We start from the raw sequence: 19,208 nt of genomic DNA on the forward strand, positions 1-19,208 counted from the left end.
GCACAGCAGATGGCAACCAGGAAACCACCTGAAATAATGTCACAGCACTCCTGCCTGTCTTCTTCTGCTGCTTTTTAATAACAATATTTATTAAATGGCTATCTCTATTGCAGACCCAGTCTCTGCAGGGAAAGATAAAGAAGGCAGGTGGGGAGCAGGTCCAAGAAAGACACACGAGATCTGTGGAGAAAACGTGGCAAAGGAAATAAAATGTACCTCAAACTGACATTTTTTATTTTTTAAGCTTTGAAAAGAATCACATGGCATTCTAAAATCACAAAATCTTAGATTTTAGAGATGAGGGATGGTTTGGACATCCAATGAGAAAGCTCTGCACTGGGAGGAGTCTGGAGGTCCTGGACAAACACTAATTAACTAGGCTATCTGAGTTAGTGATCTCACCTCTTTTGAGTGGAATGGAAAGGAGGGGAGGAAGAGCAAACTAGCACTGACTTATGTCTCCCAGAGTTGATTACTGTGCTAAATATTACAGATCCTATCTCTTTTAATGTTCACAAGAATCCCTCAAAGCAAGCATTCATCCACATTTTAAAGATGAGAAAACCAGGACTGACTGCCGGTCCCCAGCTCTTCGGCTGTGCCAGGAGAGCTTCCCTGTAATAGGAGAGGTGTGGCTGAGTGTTCCTGGTGTTTGTTGAGGCTCCCTCAATACCCCATTCTATAACTCACTCTGGCCCCTCCGTTTGACTGATGATAACCCTGGAGTTTAGAGAGGTTGCTAGGTTACTTTAGGGAGTTACTGGCAGAGAGTGGTTACCCTTCCTTTGATTTCCTTCTGATCAGCAAAGGCAGGGAGAAGCGGATGATTGACCTCAACCAAATGTCCGTTTTATTATTAGATGACAGTGTCAAAATGAAGACTTAGGTCTCCTTTCACTTTGGTTTCTAGCTATTTTTAGTTTACACGAACTGGAGAGTCAAAGACAGAGAGCTGGGTGAGCCTCCTTTTTGATTCCCTGGGAACTAAAATTCACTCAAGATAATCAAATCCTTAGTTATTTAACAAATACATTCCAAAACCTATGTAAAAGACATTCATTCATCTAGAATTTCTGTATCTTAAATTCTTAGAAACATCTTAGACTAGTTGGTAGTCTATTTAAATGAATTGTCTCAAACATTTCTTCTTTAAAGAGAAATAACTTTTTTTTTTTTTTAAGAATTCTAGTTTTTGGCCAGATTTTCATATATTGTTTGCCTGAGTGGAGAAAACAAAGAGTGCATGTGATCCAAAAATAGTTTCAGTATAGTTTCCAAATCAATTGTTTTATTTTTTTTTACTGCAGAAATACTTTCCTAATTACCCTGAATACTGTTAATGCCTTTTATTGTTTCCAGCACATTGACATCATGATTGATTGTCCTGTTGCCTGGTGAAATAGACAGGGCATATATTATGTTATTATGTTATCCACAGTACTTATGAGAAAACTCAGACATAAAAAATGGGCAAATTGTTAGTCCAAGATCACAGAGCCTAATAATGAAGGCTGACACTAGGAGGCAAGACTTATTTCCCCCTCCCCTCCAACTAGCTTTCTGTCCAAGTTAAACTGATAATTTAAAAGTATTTCCACATGTGGATGTAACAGAGCACAGGAAAGTATGGAGTGATGGCTTGCTGGTCCCCATTAGCTATGTGAATCTGAGCATTGGGGAGCTCCTACCATTATCCTTGCACGTATAACTTATTTAAAGAAATCAGAGCTGACAACGGGCTAATGAATTAATGATTTCAACTAGTGGCCCAATTTTCCTCTCTTCTAATGCTTGATATACCATTCCCTAGCCTCTCTAAACAGTTACAAAAAATATATGGCACCCAAGTCATCTGTATTTTTTTAAATCACCTTTTCAGCCAAAGATTTGGAAGCCAGAGAAACCCAGGAATGTAAATATGACACAAACAGAATCCTGACAACACAATGACACCAGAGATCCTCAGAGCCGACAGATGAAAGGATAGTTGGCAGTAATCACACTCCAAAGAAGTTCTTGTTAAAGTAACTTGTCTCGACAACTAGTCAAACCGACCCTTTGCATCACGGAGAAAAGGCTGTCCTGTGTCACGGGCTGTCCTCCTGGAACCCACCTTTCTGTTTCTTGTCTTGATGCCTCTTTTTTGCCACTCCACCCTTCTTTCAAGAACCTCCATCTTTCTTGTTTAAATCTTACCCAGGATTTAAACTCCAGCTACATTTTTCTGCCTCTCTGCAAGATTAACTTGACTTCAAGAATGCAACATCTCGGCCTGACCTGTGGTGGCACAGTGGATAAAGCGTTGACCTGGAATGCTGAGGTTGCCAGTTCAAAACCCTGGGCTTGCCCGGTCAAGGCACATATGGGAGTTGAAACTTCCTGCTCCTCCCCCCTTCTCTCTCTCTCTCTCTCAATCTCTCTCTCTCTCCTCTAAAATGAATAAATAAATAAAAATAATTAAAAAAATAAAATAAAATAAAATTCTCAAAAAAAAAAAAAAAAAAAATGCAACATCTCCCTCTACTGAGCGACTCATTTAACCCTCCGGAGTGTTCATCACTGCACACTTGTTAAAGTTGTTAGCCTCATGTTCTGGTTTAGGCCCCGGGGTCAGGAGATCCCTGAGTGTGCGGACTGTGGCTCTCACGTTGTGCATGTCCTCCGTGGGGACCCACGGGCTGCCTCACATCTCGGGGACATGCGCTTTACACTTGCAGGATATTGATGCCAAGTGGGATGCAGAGTTCTGGGTTGCCCTTCTGGTCTCAGGATCAGGCAACAGAGCCTTCCCACCTGTGCCTGTAACAACCCTGTTCCGATCTTGAGCATAACTATTCCAACTAGGGTATAAGGTTACATGATTTAGCACATAAGAAAACAGGACACCCAGTGAATTTTAGGTAAAAAAAAAAAAAAAAAAATTATATTTAGTATAAATACATCCTCCATTTATTTTTTATTTTTATTGATTTTAGAGAGCGAGGAAAAGGGAGAGAGAGGCAGAACATCCACTTCTGTTTGTGCCCTGACCAGGGACCCCACGGCAGCCTTTGGCACCAGGACAACACTCCAGCCAACCCAGCTATCGGGCCAGGGCTAAAATTGTAAAATGAGATTTAACCTGCACTTAAGTTACTCACCTTATTTACCTTGAGCTAATCCTGGCTCTGTCAGAATCCATCCTTATTTAAAAATCTGATATTTGCTCAACATGGTACTTTTGCATTAATTTTAATTTTTTTAAATAATTGCATTAAAATGTTACTTATCTTTATCACTGAGTCTTTGGTTGCCCTTACATTTTATACATGAGGTGAGTGCCTCACCCTCTCGCCCTAGGCCCCAGGCTGCTCTGCTCTTCATTTGTCACTGGTATAGTGGCCCTATGATCTCATCCCTGGCAGGATGAACTGAGCCTCGGGTATTTTTTCACTAATTACTTTGTGTATCCACACTGTCTTGATGTTCTTTTGTGAGTGACGGAGAGAGAGACAGAGAGAGGGACAGATTGGGACAGACTGACAGGAAGGGAGAGAGATGAGCATCAATTCTTTGTGTGGCTCCTTAGTCTCCTTAGTTGTTCATTGGTTGCTTTCTCATATGTGCCTTGATGGAGGAAGGGGGGTGGGCTACAGAAAAGCAAGTGACCCCTTGCCCAAGCCAGTGACCTCTGGGCTCAAGCCAGCAACTTTGGGGTCGTGTCTGTGATTCCACACTCAAACCAGTGACCCTGCCCTCGAGCTGGTGAGCCCACACTCAAGCCCGTGACCTCAGTATTTCATACCTGGGTCCTCTGTGTCCCAGTCCGACACTCTATCCACTGCGCCATTGTCTGGTCAGGCTTGATTTTTTTATTTAACATCAGTTCTGTGATCCAGGCTTCTTCTCTCATACCTACAGTGTAAACCTAATTCACAGTTGTAAATTGTTCGAAGTAAACTATCATCACTGTTATACATGGAAAGGGCCTAGGAATCTGTGATTCTCAGGATAATCATGGTCCAGACCTTTCCCAAAGTACTTTGATGGTGGACATATATCCATTTGCAAGGAGAAAACCAAAGAGAACAGAAACAGCTGCTCCACTTGGGGTGTACCTGGGCATACAGAGACAGGGCCCCAAGGTCACACTTGCTATCTGACCAGTTAGTTTCCTTCGAAAGATAAAGTAGCACATTATTTTTTTCCATATACTTTTGTTTTCTTGAAGCTATTTTTTACACTGATATTTCAGAAGTGTAAAATATTAAACACTTTATTTTAAGCTATTTCTCCTTCCATATTTCAGGTGTATGGAGTAGAGAAAGATGATAGGAATCTATAGGATTTTAGGTGATTAAAAACATATACACATATTTTGGCTTTGTAATGACAACTCTATATGGTTACATGTTTAATATTTTGTTCTGAAAAAAAAATGGTTAATAAAGCAGGTTAAAGAAAAGAGTTAACTGATTTAAACTTACCTATATGTAGATCTGATAGGTAAGTATCAGAGGTATGTGTCTGGGATTTTTGTCATGAGGAGGGAACTTTTGAAAGTTTGTTGGATGGTGGTTTCTATGGGTCACTAAAACACATTGTCCTATTATAAGACAGGATTTATGACCTGGGGTCCCAGTTTATCATGTACACACATTACTACAGAGATCTACATGACTTTTCAGAGACTGAGTATGACACAAGAATAGGGGAAACTGCTACTATGACCATGTGTAAATCAGGCTGTAGGGGGTTTGGCTGATGTTTAGATAATTTAATAAATTTGACAAAGCTTTTGCAAAAAATTTTCTCTTAAAGAGAAGATAATGCCATCCATAAAATTACCTGGAGCTTTTTATTCTTGGGAATTTGTTGTTATATTAAAAAGATAATCGAAGTTCTTTTTGTTTGGTTTTAATTGTTTTACTATAGCCATCAAAATATACATAGAAAAAAAACCCCAGAAACTATTTAGTGAAACTTCAAAACTTCCGAGTGAATAATTTACTTCCAAATGGCCTTTACCTCTGCTTTCTAAAGTCAATGGGACATTTCCTCTTGACCTCAAGCTGTGGGTTCCTTATTATCATGGTTAACATTTCACTGCGTGAAAAAATAGAGATTGGAAACATTATTTTTTAGTAAATTCTCCTTTTTGATGTTATGGCCTATGATACATTGGTATAAGAGTCTGAATTCTAGTTAGTTACCTTAAATTATTTTTCTACTTTACTTTTTACCATCTTAATCTTTTATTCAGAAGAAGTGTGCTTACACAACAGAGAAGCATACAACATTTGTATTTTAAGGCAAAAACAAAATATCCTCCTTGTGTTTACTTAATTGCTAAATGTTTGGAGGAGGAAGTGTAAGGTCTGCCTTAGGAGGACACCCGAGTTCAGGAAAGAAAAATTTATTAGGGGGGCTGACTCCTGAGGCGGAGGTCAGCGACCAGTTCTCTAACAGGTAGGGTTAAATAGAGGATTCGAGGGCGGGGGTTGGTAGTCATTATGGGGGGAGGGGAATGATTAACAGTAAGTAAGCTAGGGGACCTTCCACACCTGGGTGAGTCAATCCAGATGCCTGGGGGGAAGTGATCTGGAATGTCCAGTTTTTTTAATGTCCCTTCATCTACTTAAAGGAGGAGGGGGTCATGGTCCCCCCTGCACCGTTTCAGCCTTTTGTTATATGGTTAAGGGCGATGATCATCTTTCTGTAGGTACGTCCTGCTGGTAAGGAACTGCGAGTCAGGGGAAGGGGTGGCTGACTTAGGGCTGCAATAGTGAAGTAGGGACCTTCTGGTAGGTGGTTTGGAGTAACAGGACTCCTGGACAGTCTGGTTAGGGAAGGCCTTCAGGCAGTCCTGGAGGAAATTACAGAAAAGGCGCAGGAGACAAGGACCAAATGCTACAATGATAAAAATGAGAGTGAGTGGGCCAATAAATGGTAATAACCAAGACATCCAGTTTGTGCGGAGCCACTGATCCCAAGATCCCTTTTGTCTTTTACGAATTTGTGGAGCCTGCTCCTTTAGCTTTGTTGCTGCATCTCTAACCAGCCCTGACTGGTTGAGGTCAAAGCAACACTCTTCTAGAAAAGCACAGATACCTTGAGCAGTAAAGCATAGGGGGGCCGGTGAAAGGAGGGGAGGTATTAAGAGTGACTGGTCCTTGAGCAGGAGGGACTTGGGGGTTTCAATTTCTCTAGCTGGGAGTAGTAGGTTTGGCATAACTTGTGTGTCGGTTTGCAGCTGAGGTGGGGTAATCTCCTATGAGAGTGTTGGCTCTCTCGAGGAAGGTGGCCCCTTTCTGAATCTTGTACATTAGAGTGGTGTGAGGAGAGGAGTATTATGAAGAGGAATAGGGAGAGCTGAGTAAGCTGAAGATGACATGGATAGACATATCCAGCAGTCGGCTGCATAGGAGGAGTTAGTCATAAGAGATTTTGTGTAAGATTAAGAGTGTTCTAGATGTGAGGATTTCAAGAGGGAGGGCATGGAGACAGAGTATGCCTTTAAGGTAATGTAACCAATTGTCCTCCTTTAGGGAGGACAGTCCTTCTTTTGTAGGTTCTGTACTCCCTCAAAAAGTGTTCTCCTACATATCCTCCTTTTGACATTGGAAGACTAATCTGTAAATGTATTCAATCAGTGCAGAGTCAGTCCATCACGTGTGATGTGACATATTTGTATCTAAATGAATACTTTTTTCTTACAATTATTATTAAAAACTGGCCTGACCTGTGGTGGCGCAGTGGATAAAGCATCGACCTGGAAATGCTGAGGTCGCCTGTTCGAAACCCTGGGCTTGCCTGGTCAAGGCACATATCGGAGTTGATGCTTCCAGCTCCTCCCCCCTGTCTCTCTCTCCTCTCTCTCTCTCTCTCTCTCTCTCTCCTCTCTAAAATGAATAAACAAACAAACAAAAAAAATATATTAAAAAAAACAAAAAAAAACTAATAGGCATGTAAGCAAAATTACAATATAAAATATTACACATGTTTTTATTATGCATTTATCATATTCTAGTGTATTACTGTTGCAATGAATAAAATGTTGCTTTTATTAATGATATTGTTTTCTTCAATTTATTTTTGTCCTCTTTTTCATTGTAAAAAAGTTGGTCACCTTATTTAAGGGTAAGGAGATAAGAAAGAGCAGAGCAAGCTGGAATCTTCGTCCTGTCTGTTGCCAGGGGTTAAGCATAGTTACTCATGGCTCAGGCCATTCTTCTTTTGGGGTTTTAGTCAGTCTGAACTTGGTGGGCCCTAAGGGGGAGAGGAGTATCTGGGCGGTGATTCAGGTAGACTGGAAAGGCCATCTGTAGGCCTGTGTGGGGATGGAGCTTCTGTTTTCTTTAACCTGGAGAGATGAGACCAGGGAGCCTTTCCCTGCAGCTGTGGGAGTGGTGAGGAGAACCTTGGGATTCACTATGCTGGGTAGTAGAGGTAAATTGGTAACGGAAGTGGGAAAATCTGGCTGGCCAAGAAGCAGTAACAGGGCTGACTCCGAGGACGTGAGTTGAAAGGAGAGAAAGGCTCTGAATTTGGAGAGTAGGTCTCAGCCTAAAATAGGAATGGGGCATTGAGGTAGGAGGAGAAAAGAGTGTGTAAAAGAGACACCATGTATTAGACAAGGCAGTGGATCTGTGGCAAGTGGGGAGGAAATAAGACCATCAACACCCACAACAGAGATCTTCAAGGGATGAGCAGGACCCGAATATTCGGGCAAGACAGAGTAAGTGGCCCCTGTGTCTATAAGAAATGAGATCAGAGACTGAAAAGATGGCAGCGGAGTAGGCAGACGCACAGACGCCCAGCTCTCACCACCAAACTGGAATACAAATCAATTTAGGAAAAATCAGCATGAAAAACCAACTTTGAACTACAAGAACAGCTCTCAAAAACCAAGGAGCAAAGAAAAGCCACAACAAACCTGGTAGGGAGCACCTGAATCTCCCCTGCTTACAAGAACGGAGGGGGGGTGGTGAGGCTGAGAGCCCAGAGGGGATCTCACACAAGGGAAAAAGGCAGAAACTACTGCTCACAGCCACTTGCCTGGCGACCAGAGAGCGAGGTGTGTTGAAAAGACCAGCTTATCTCCCAAGCGGAAAGGAAAGAGAGAGCGACAGACTGTGAGGGGCTAAGGAATGAAGGAGATGACCTAAAAAAGGTGACTCATCGGTGCTGGAGGCAGCCATAGCTGGGGGAGGGACTGAACCTTTCACAAAACAGAGCTGAATTGCTTCCGGATCAGAGATCTCTGGACATCTATCCAGCTCCAATCAGCGCAACAAGACACAGCTGAAAACAAGAAGTCGGGAGGAGGGGCAGTAACTCAGGTCTCCTTGGAGATCTGAGATACACCTCCCCCTACTGAAGCTGAGAAAACACCCTGCCCCCAGAGAGATTATTGGCTAAAGAGGCCTTCAGAGTCTCAGGTTACACCCACTGCATTCCTGGATACAGTTTCAAGGAAGCCCCCTGCTGAGATCAGTAAAAAGACTATCACCTGTTAAGAAAACAAACAAATCAAGACTTCAAAGCTGCCCAAATCCGAAAGTGGATTACAGATAACAGCTGATACCAACCCAAGAAGACCTAGAAATAACTGAAAACTGGAGTCAGACAACACCAAGCCTAGACTCAACCAACTCTACAAATAAAAAACCCAAAAACAGACAATGAGAAGACAAAGAAGTGCAATCCAAATGAAACCACAAGAGACACCTTCAGGAGATGAACTGAGTGATATGGAAATAATCAAACTTCCAGATGCAGAGTTCAAAATAATGATTGTAAGGATGCTTAGGGATCTTAGAACAACAATGGATGGTCATTATGAACACCTAAATAAAGAAATAGCAAGTATAAAAAAGAATCAGTCAGAGATGACAAATACAATATCAGAAATAAAGACCACAATGGAAGGAATTAAAAACAGGATAGATAGAGCTGAGGATCGAATCAGCGAGTTGGAGGACAACTGGAATGAAGGCATGAAAGCAGAGAAGAAAAGATAAAAGAGACTCAAAAAGTCAGAGGAAACCCTTAGAGAGCTCTGTGACAACATGAAGAGAAATAACATCTGCATCATAGGGGTTCCTGAAGAAGAAGAAAAAGAACAAAGGATAGAGACTTTGTTCAATGATATCATAGCTGAAAACTTCCCTAAATTAATGCAAGAGAAACTCTCACAAGTCCAAGAAGCACAGAGGACTCCATTAAAGAGAAACCCAAAGAAACCTACACCAAGACACATCATAATTAAAATACCAAAGCTAAGCGATAAAGAGAAAATATTAAAAGCTGCAACAGAAAAAAAAGTTATCACCTACAAAGGAGCCCCATAAGGATGACATCTGACTTCTCAACAGAAACACTTGAAGCCAGAAGGGAATGGCAAGAAATATTCAAAGTAATGCAGAACAAGAACCTACAACCAAGACTACTTTATCCAGCAAGGCTATTGTTTAAAATCGAAGGAGAAATAAAAAGCTTCCCAGACAAAAAAAAACTCAAGGAATTCATTACAACCAAACCAATGCTGCAGGAAATATTAAGGGGCCTGTTGTAAACAGATCAAAGTGGGAAAAGAATATAGCAAAAGAGGAATACACCTTTAAAGAAGAAAATGGCAATAAACAACTATATATCAATAATAATCTTAAACGTAAATGGATTAAATGATCCAATCAAAAGACATAGGGTAGCTGGTGGATAAGAAAACAGGACCCATACATATGCTGTCTACAAGAGACACACCTTAGAACAAAAGATACACATAGATTGAAGGTAAAAGGATGGAAAAAAAAACATTTCATGCAAATGGAAATGAAAAAAAAGCTGGGGTAGCAATACTTATATCAGACAAATTGGACTTTAAAACAAAGGATATAGTAAGAGATAAAGAAGGCCACTACATAATGATAAAGGCAGTAATCCAACAGGAAGATATAACTATTATAAATATCTATGCACCTAATATAGGAGCACGCAAATATATAAAGCAGACTTTGATGGATTTAAAGGGCGAGATCAACAGCAATACTATAATAGTAGGGGATTTCAATACCCCACTAACATCACTAGATAGATCCTCAAGAAAGAAAATTTACAAAGAAACAGCAGACTTATTGGAAACACTAGATCAACTCGATTTAATAGATATCTTCAGAACCTTTCACCCTAAAGCAGCAGAATATACATTCTTTTCAAGTGCTCATGGTACATTCTGTAGGATAGACCACATGTTAGGGCACAAAAGTGCTCTCAACAAATTTAAGAAGACTGAAATTATATCAAGCACTTTCTCCGATCACAATGGCATGAAACTAGAAATGAATCACAACAGAAAAGCTCAAAAATTCTCAAACACATGGAAACTAAATAGCAGGTTGTTAAATAATGAATGGATTAAGAATGAGATCAAAGAAGAAATAAAAAAATTCCTAGAAACGAATGACAATGAGCATACAACAACTCAAAATTTATGGGACACAGCAAAAGCAGTGCTGAGAGGGAAGTTCATAGCACTACAGGCATACTTTCAGAAGCTAGAAAAAGCTCAAATAAACAACTTAACCCTGTATCTAAAAGAATTAGAAAAAGAACAGCAAGTAAAGCCCAAATGTAGTAGAAGGAAGGAAATAATAAAGGTCAGAGCAGAAATAAATGACATAGAGGCTAAAGAAACAATACTGAAGATCAATGAAACTAGGAGCTGGTTCTTTGAAAAGGTAAACAAGATTGATGAAACTTTAACTAGACTCACCAAGAAAGAGAGAGGACTCAAATAAATAAAATTAGAAATGAGAGAGGAGAAATAACAACTGACACAATGGAAATACAAAATATTGTAAGAAAATACTATGAAGAACTGTATGCCAAAAAACTAGACAACCTAGATGAAATGGACAAATTTCTTGAAACATACAATCTTCCAAAAATCAATCTGGAAGAATCAGAAAACCTAAACAGACCGATTACACCAAATGAGATCGAAACAGTTATCAAAAAACTCCCAACAAAGAAAAGTCCTGGGCCCGATGGCTTCACAAGTGAATTCTACCAAATATTCAAAGAAGAACTAACTCCTATCCTTCTCCAACTATTTCAAAAAATTCAAGAAGAAGGAAGACTTCTAAGCTCCTTTTATGAGGCAAGCATAATTCTGATTCCAAAACCAGGCAAAGACAACACAAAGAAAGAAAATTATAGGCCAATATCTCTGATGAATATAGATGCTAAAATCCTCAACAAAATATTAGCAAACTGGATCCAACAATATATGGAAAAAATCATACACCATGATCAAGTGGGATTTATTCTGGGGAGGCAAAGATGGTACAATATTCGTAAATCAATCAATGTGACTCATCACATAAACAAAAAGAAGGAGAAAAACCATATGATAATTTCAATAGATGCAGAAAAAGCATTTGATAAAATCCAGCACCCATTCATGATCAAAACTCTCAGCAAAGTGGGAATACAGGGAACATACCTCAACATGATAAAAGCCATCTATGAGAAACCCACAGCCAACATCATACTCAATGGGCAAAAATTAAAAGCAATACCCTTAAGATCAGGAACAAGGCAGGGGTGCCCCCTTTCACCACTCTTATTTAACATAGTCCTGGAAGCCCTAGCCACAGCAATCAGACAAGAAGAAGAAATAAAAGGCATTCAAGTTGGAAAAGAAGAAGTAAAACTATCATTATTTGCAGATGATATGATATTGTATATAGAAAACCCTAAAGTCTCAGTCAAAAAGCTACTGGACCTGATAAATGAATTCAGCAAAGTGGCAGGATATAAAATCAATACTAAGAAATCAGAGGCATTTTTATACACCAACAATGAACAGTCAGAAAGAGAAATTAAGGAAACAATCCCCTTCACAATTACAACCAAAAAAATAAAGTACCTAGGAGTAAACTTAACCAAGGAGACTAAAGACTTGTACTCGGAAAATTACAAAGCATTGATAAAAGAAATCAAGGAAGATACAAACATGTGGAAGAGTATACCATGCTCATGGTTAAGAAGAATAAACATCATTAAAATGTCTATTTTACCCAAAGCAATCTATAAATTCAATGCAATACCAATTAAAATACCAATGACATACTTCAAAGATATAGAACACATATTCCAAAAATTTATATGGAACCAAAAGAGAACACGAATAGCCTCAGCAATCTTAAAAAAGAAGAAGAAAGTGGGAGGTATCACACTTCTTGATATCAAGTTATACTACAAGGCCATTGTACTCAAAACAGCATGGTACTGGCATAAGAACAGGCATATACATCAATGGAACAGAATAGAGAACCCAGAAAAATAAACCCACAGTTCTATGGACAACTGATATTTGACAAAGGAGGTTAGGAAATACAGTGGAGTAAAGACAGCCTCTTTAGCAAATGGTGTTGGGAAAATTGGACAGCTACCTGCAAAAAAATGAAACTAGATCACCAGCTTACACCACTCACAAAAACAAACTCAAAATGGATAAAAGACTTAAATGTAGCCCGTGAAACCATAAGCATCTTAGAAGAAAACATAGGCAGTAAGCTCTCCAACATCTCTCGGAGCAATATATTTGCTGATTTATCTCCACAGGGAAGTGAAATAAAAGACAGGATAAACAAATAGGAGTATATCAAACCAAAAAGCTTTTGCACAGCTAAAGACAACAAGAACAGAATAAAAAGACAAACTACACAATGGGAGAACATATTTGACAATACTTCTGATAAGGGGTTAATAACCAAAATTTATAAAGAACTTATAAATCTCAACACCAGAAAGACAATCCAATCCAAAAATGGGCAAAAGAGATGAATAGACACTTCTCCAAAGAGGACATACAGATGGCCAATAGGCATATGAAAAAATGCTCAACATCACTAATCATTAGAGAAATGCAAATTAAAACCACAATGAGATATCACCTCACACCAGCCAGAATGGCGCTCATCAACAAAACAACACAGAATAAGTGCTGGCGAGGATGTGGAGAAAAGTGAACCCTCCTGCACTGCTGGTGGGAATGCAGACTGGTGCAGCCACTGTGGAAAACAGGATGGAGATTCCTCAAAAAACTGAAAATCGAACTGCCTTTTGACCCAGCTATCCCACTTTTAGGAATATACCCCAAGGACACCATAGAACGGCTCCAAAAGGAGAAATGCACCTGCATGTTTGTGGCAGCATTATTCACAATAGCGAAGATCTGGAAACAGCCCAAGTGTCCATCAGAGGACGAGTGGATTAAAAAGCTTTGGTACATGTATACTATGGAATACTACTCAGCCATAAGAAATGATGACATCGGATCATTTACAATAACATGGATGGGCCTTGATAACATTATATGGAGTGAAATAAGTAAATCAGAAAAAAACTAAGAACTATTTGAATCCATACATAGAAGGGACATAAAAATGAGACTCAGAGACATGAACAAGAATGTGATGGCAACAGCAGTGGGGGGTGGGGGGAGGGGGGATGGGGCGAAGAAGGAGAGAGGGGTTGGGGGAGGGGAGGGGCACAATATAACCAGATAGAAGGTGACAGAAGACAATTTAACTTTGGGGGAGAGGTACACAGCACAATCAAATGTCAAAATAATCTAGAGATGTTTTCTTTCAACATATGTACCCTGATTTATCAATGTCACTGCATTAAATTTAATAAATAAATTTAAAAAAAAGAAAGAAAGAAAAAAAAGAAATGAGATCAGCTTACCTGCTACTTGGATGGTTACCCTAGGGCAGTGGTTGGCAAACTCATTAGTCAACAGAGCCAAATATCAACAGTACAACAATTGAAATTTCTTTTGAGAGCCAAATTTTTTAAACTTAAACTATATAGGTAGGTACATTGTAATTAACTTAATTAGGGTACTCCTAAGCTGGCCTTTGCTAAACACTCAAGGGGCCAAAGAGCTAAAGGGGGCTCGCGAGCTGCCATTTGCCGACTAAGGCCCTAGGCTCTTTGATGATGATGTGAGATGGGGTCAATGGCCCTGGGCACCTTCAATCTTCAGTAGCAAGTCCCAGCAGGGTGGGCAAGGTTAGGTCAGAGGTGGTTGAGGTAGGGGTGGAAGAGACTGAACCCTCCCTTGGAGGAATAAGAGGGCAGCCTACCTTCCAGTGTCCCTTTCTCTCACAGTGAGGGCATGGCCCTGGCAAGGGCCGAGGAGCCAAACAGGCTTTTGCCCAATGACCTTCTTTTCCACACTTGAAGCAGGACCCCTGTGGAGTCCTAAGAGGCCCCTAGGGGCATTGGCGCCTTTAAGAGCAGCTACCAAGAGCTCGTATTTTGCCTGATCTCTTTGGGTTCTGTCTGCCTTCTCCTGTTCCTCTTGGTTATTATAGACCTTAAAAGTCATGCTCAGGAGATCTCATTGAGAGGTTTGAGTGCCCTCCTGCCTTTTTGATTTTTTTCTGTATATTGGGGGCTGATTGGGAGTGGAATGAATGTTAAGAATTATGGCCTTTTTGACCGAATCGGGGTCGATTTTAGTATATTTTTGGAGTGCCTCCGTTTGGTGGGACAGGAATTGGGCCTGATTTTTGTCTGCTCATTGTAAAATTTCTTGGAGTTTTTCATAATTAACTGCCTTGTGAACAGCCTTTTGGAGCCCTACTATTAAGCAAGTGACCATATGATTATGGAGGTCCCTGCCAGGTTTGCAAATTTGATAGTCCCAATTAGGGTCTTCCCGGGGAACAGCCGCTGTTCCTATGGGTTTTTGATTGTCTGCCCTATGGAGGTCATCGTCATGTGCCTGTGCAGCCAGCCAGACTCGCTCCTTCTCTTTGGGTAGTAAAGTGGAGGAGCGGATGATATAGAGGTCATGCCCGGTCAGATCATAAGACTGGGATAGGTATTTAAATTCCTTTACATAGGTGTCTGGGTCTGTGGAGAAGGAGCCTAGTCTCTTCTCTATCTGTGACAGGCCTTAGAGGGAGAACACCTGCTACCTCACAGAGAGGAAAAAGAGGAGTCAGAGGGGCCTGGTGGGTACGTCGTGTTGTAGAGGAGCGAGTATGAGGGGAAAAGGGAGGTCTGGGGGGTCAGTATCTGATCCTGAGCTTGAATGATCCCCAGATAGCAGGGAGTTGTCAGCATAGGGGGGAGGTAGAGAGGGAGCAGAGGGAGGGACAGTGTGATCAGCTGTATCAAAAGAAGGAGGGTCGGAATCTGCAGGAGTGGAAGGTTTGGAGTGTGCTAGGAGGATCTGATATGTGGAACAGGTTTGAGAGAGAGGGGGACAAGAGTGGAGAGCAAAGAAGGCCTGAATGTAGGGGATTTCCATTGCCTTGACAAAAGTTATCAAAGTCTCTAAGTGTGTTAAAGTCAACAGTGCCATTTTCAGGCCACTGAGATCCATTATCTAGTTGATATTGGGGCCAGGCAGTATTACATTTGTGAGGCTCCCATGATATGAAGTTAGAGGCTATGAAGGGTGAGTGCGAGAAATCCTACAAGGAGGAAGGGCCAAGGGAAGAGGCATCCCTGTTTCATGGCCAGTCTCTGAGAGCAAGAGCGAGAATCACTCACAAATTGAGCATCCCCAGAACTGTGAGGATCAGGCCTGGAGGCCCAGAGAGTCTTCCTGGCCTAGCTCTAGGACTTTCAGAGTCAGGGCGCAGGAGAGGGGAGAGAGAGAGAGATGAGAGAGAGAGAGAGAGAGAGAGAGAGAGAGAAAGAGAGGAGAGGAAACCCAAGAGCTAGGAGAAATTGTTCCTCATCTGTGAGAGAAGAAATCAGGCTGGTGATGTTTGCAAGGTCAGCAATGGTGAGGGTGGAAAGGCCTGGAGAAGCCGTCCTCTGGGCAGGTCCAGGAGGGCAGCCAGGAGGCGGTTCAAGCCCCAGGGAAGGGAAGCGGGAGAGAATGCAATCCAGCAGGTCCTGGCAAGCACCCCTCCCAGGTTTTGGCATCAAAATTTAAGGTCGGCCAAAGGAGCACACCTGAGTTCAGGCAATAAAAGTTTATTAGAGGATCATTTGCCAGACTGACTCCTAAGGCAGAAGTCACCATTGGTTCTCTAACAAGTAGGGTTAAATAGGGGATTCGAGGGTAGGGGTTGGTAGTCATTATGAGGGGTTGAGGGGAGGAAAAACAGAAAGTCAGCTAGGGGACCTTCCACACACCCTTGAGTCAATCCGGATGCCTGGGGGGAGGTAATTTGGAATGTCCAGTTTTTTTTTTTTTAATGTCCCTTCATCTACTTAACGGAGGAGGGGGTCATGGTCCCCATCTGCAACTCTATCAGGAGGAAAACATAGATTTGCATGGAGTTGAATATGAACATATGTGTAACCATCCTGAGAATGTATTGATTTTCATCAATTTTACTTTTTATTTCAGAGAAAATCAAGTTTAGAAGTTTAGAGACCAAATCACATTAGCTGTGTATTGAAAAGAATCTTTTTAAAAATTGCTTCGACTCTCCAATTTAAGTGTGTTTCTGAATTTTTTTTTTAACCTTTAATGTCACTAACATTGAATTTTCTAAATCAGAAATTATTTTTCTTTTCTTAATAGACTGGAAGAAAGGAAAAAGGAGATCCTCTAAACATTGCAATTGATAAGATGACCAAGAAAACAAGAGATCTAAGGAGACAGGTACTGTTTTATTTTTGTTTCTATTTGGTACTTAGTGGAGCTTTCCAAGAATGTTCTTTTTTTTCAGGCTACCTTCTTAGAGCCGACTTCAGGTTGCTATTCTTTATAAGATCTACAGATACACAGAAATGTTTCATCAACAATGTAGTCTGCCAAGCAGACAGATGTGACAGCTGCAAGGGGTATGATGATGAAAACCACCTGTGAGGGGGTGGGGTAGCCTGTTTACTTCCCTACTTGATCTTCCCGCATAGAAACCTGATGAATTCACTACCTTCTACATCTGGTTTCCAGTGTTTTCAGATCCAGATATGCAAAGACCTGGTCTCTGATTTCTGTTTGTTCTTAAACTTGGAGGTATTCAATGAATAAACAAGAATGCTAATGGTTAATGAGAAATACGACTCTTAATCTGATGGACTAATTAAGGTCTCTGACCCAGTGTATTCTCTTGGGGACATAAATCTATGTGATGGTTGTTTGGGAAGCAGGGAACCATAGCAAGGAATGTCAGCTGGGTGATTTAAATGGCTAATGGAATCATTAGTCTGATGTCTGATGGGTCCCTTGCACTGTGTGTGTGTGTGTGTGTGTGTGTGTGTTTGGAGTGGGGGATCCCTGTCAAGGCTGCTCTTTATCTTGAAAATGCTATATGAACACTGGTAAATTTTGTCCTGTAACGCTTATATTATGTGTTTCTAAGGTGAGCTTGACTTTCTTTGATAGTGTTCTTTCTCTAGTGGAAATAATACCATCCATTGTTAGCATGAAATCCTTTTCTAACTACTGCCTGAGAGGCATTCTGTCTCCTACTGGTAGCTTTTGCATCCATCCATCTCATTCATTAAGTGTTGATTGTGTTAGTCCACTAGAACCCAGTGCTGCCCACCAACAATACCTGCTTTACTTTCTGCAGCTGGAAAGACTAGACACTTGCTCCTGCACTATGTCAAGTGCAGAAAAGACTGGGCAGGAATGGCCAAGGAGTATTTTAGAAATGGTTAGGAATGAGAGGAAGACACTACTTTCAATTTTTGCTGGGGAGCTTCTGGGCTCTCTTTTGGATATCATACACTTGAAATGCTGTCCTCTAAAAGATATCACTATTAGTTCTGGGATGTGAAGTCTCTACTTTGACTGCCCAGATAACAAGTCCTTTCAGAAAAAGCATTTTCCTTCTCATTTTACCTTGAAATAAGGGAGAATAAAACATTTTTCTCCAGGTATCTTCTCTATGGCTTGCTGTTGACTAGATTGTCAACCAGGCCAAGTTCATGAACTCAGTCTTTTCCTCCCCAATCTCTCGGTCTTCAAAGGGACCACTCCTCTACATGCTGGAGTTAGCATCCTCAGCTCCCTGCACGCAGAGACCTCTCACAGCAAAGTGTTGTCTTATTAGGAAGGAATGGGTAAAATAATTTTTACTCTGGTATTACAATTCTTAGAAGAGGGTTGACTCTTTTTAGCTGAGGACTGGTGAAATTTGAAGGTGGAATTTTAAATACCTGAGTGACAAGCTCCTTGGAAAGTTTCTTTTAGGATAGTAGAGGAAAGAGTATGTCATCCCTTGAAAGCATTCCATGCATAAGATATAGATTGTTTTCTGCTTACCTTTTCCAAAGATTGAGAGAAATAAGGGTTAAAAAGAGAATTATTTTATGATATTAAGATCCAACAGTTATGGTATAATTTCATACCACATCCCTAACTTTGGTTCAGATGTCTTTCTTCTCCCCAATCTGCCTTTCTAGAACAGGGATGGTTCCCGTCTCTCATTTGCATCCCTGTATCCATATGTTGGAATATTTTTGTCTTTCTTCCCATCTCTTCTGTTTCTTCATGTATACCTATAGTTGTACAAAAGCTTCTCTGATCTAAAAGTACAGAAGCTACCTAGCACTTATGCAGACTGAACATGTAAGACTCAAATCAGTCTTCAGCTTGGATGTGGGTAGCTAGTTAATTGGGTTAATAAGGTTTTACCTGAGTGGCTAAAACAACTGTGTAGTGTGGCCCAATGAATGCTGTTGGTTCAAATACATGTTTCCCTATTGCTGAAACACTTTCTGGTCTTACAATCACAAGTAACCTTTGTTAGAAGAGATTCCAAATGAGAACTCTCAGTTATCCGTTTCTACTTCCCTGTGCACATGTGCTCCTTTGTACAACACTTAGAGAAATCAAATCACACAAGGGAAAAAGTGACTTTCATAAGTTTCCACTCTTTTAGTCCACAGCTTCTTCCTTATAGCCCTAAAATTGGGCAGAATCATTCAGAAAGGTGACCCTGGAGTCTTGCAAAGTTCTAATCACCAAATTAAAAAGATATAAACTCAATCATAATCAGTATCTTGGGCATCCCTAATGAAAAAAGAGTGGGCTTAAACTTGTAGACCCTTGGGGAAAAAAATAAAGAGTAATTGAATAAAAAGGATTTCTGTTTAAGTAGAATTTTTAAGTCAGTCAAGTTCCTTTCTTCAGGCAATATATCCCAAGGAACTGGGGGTATCATAAATAGTGAGGAAGGTCATGGGAACCCAAGGGTGTTATTTAAAACTGATTGGTATGGGTCCATCTTGCC

General features: G+C 40.7%; 1 protein-coding gene across 4 annotated transcripts in view; it reads left to right on the forward strand.

Annotated features, from left to right (window-relative positions):
* Positions 1–19,208, forward strand: part of CTNNA2 (catenin alpha 2) — a 1,214,276-nt gene that overhangs the window by 924,933 nt on the left and 270,135 nt on the right. For all 4 annotated transcript variants that reach the window (XM_066377864.1, XM_066377865.1, XM_066377862.1 and 1 more), the window contains exon 8: positions 16,547–16,627. In XM_066377864.1, the coding sequence (XP_066233961.1) occupies positions 16,547–16,627 (81 nt within the window). The remainder of the gene's footprint in view (positions 1–16,546; positions 16,628–19,208) is intronic.

Source organism: Saccopteryx leptura, chromosome 3, assembly GCF_036850995.1.
Source record: "Saccopteryx leptura isolate mSacLep1 chromosome 3, mSacLep1_pri_phased_curated, whole genome shotgun sequence".
Lineage (NCBI taxonomy): Eukaryota > Metazoa > Chordata > Mammalia > Chiroptera > Emballonuridae > Saccopteryx > Saccopteryx leptura.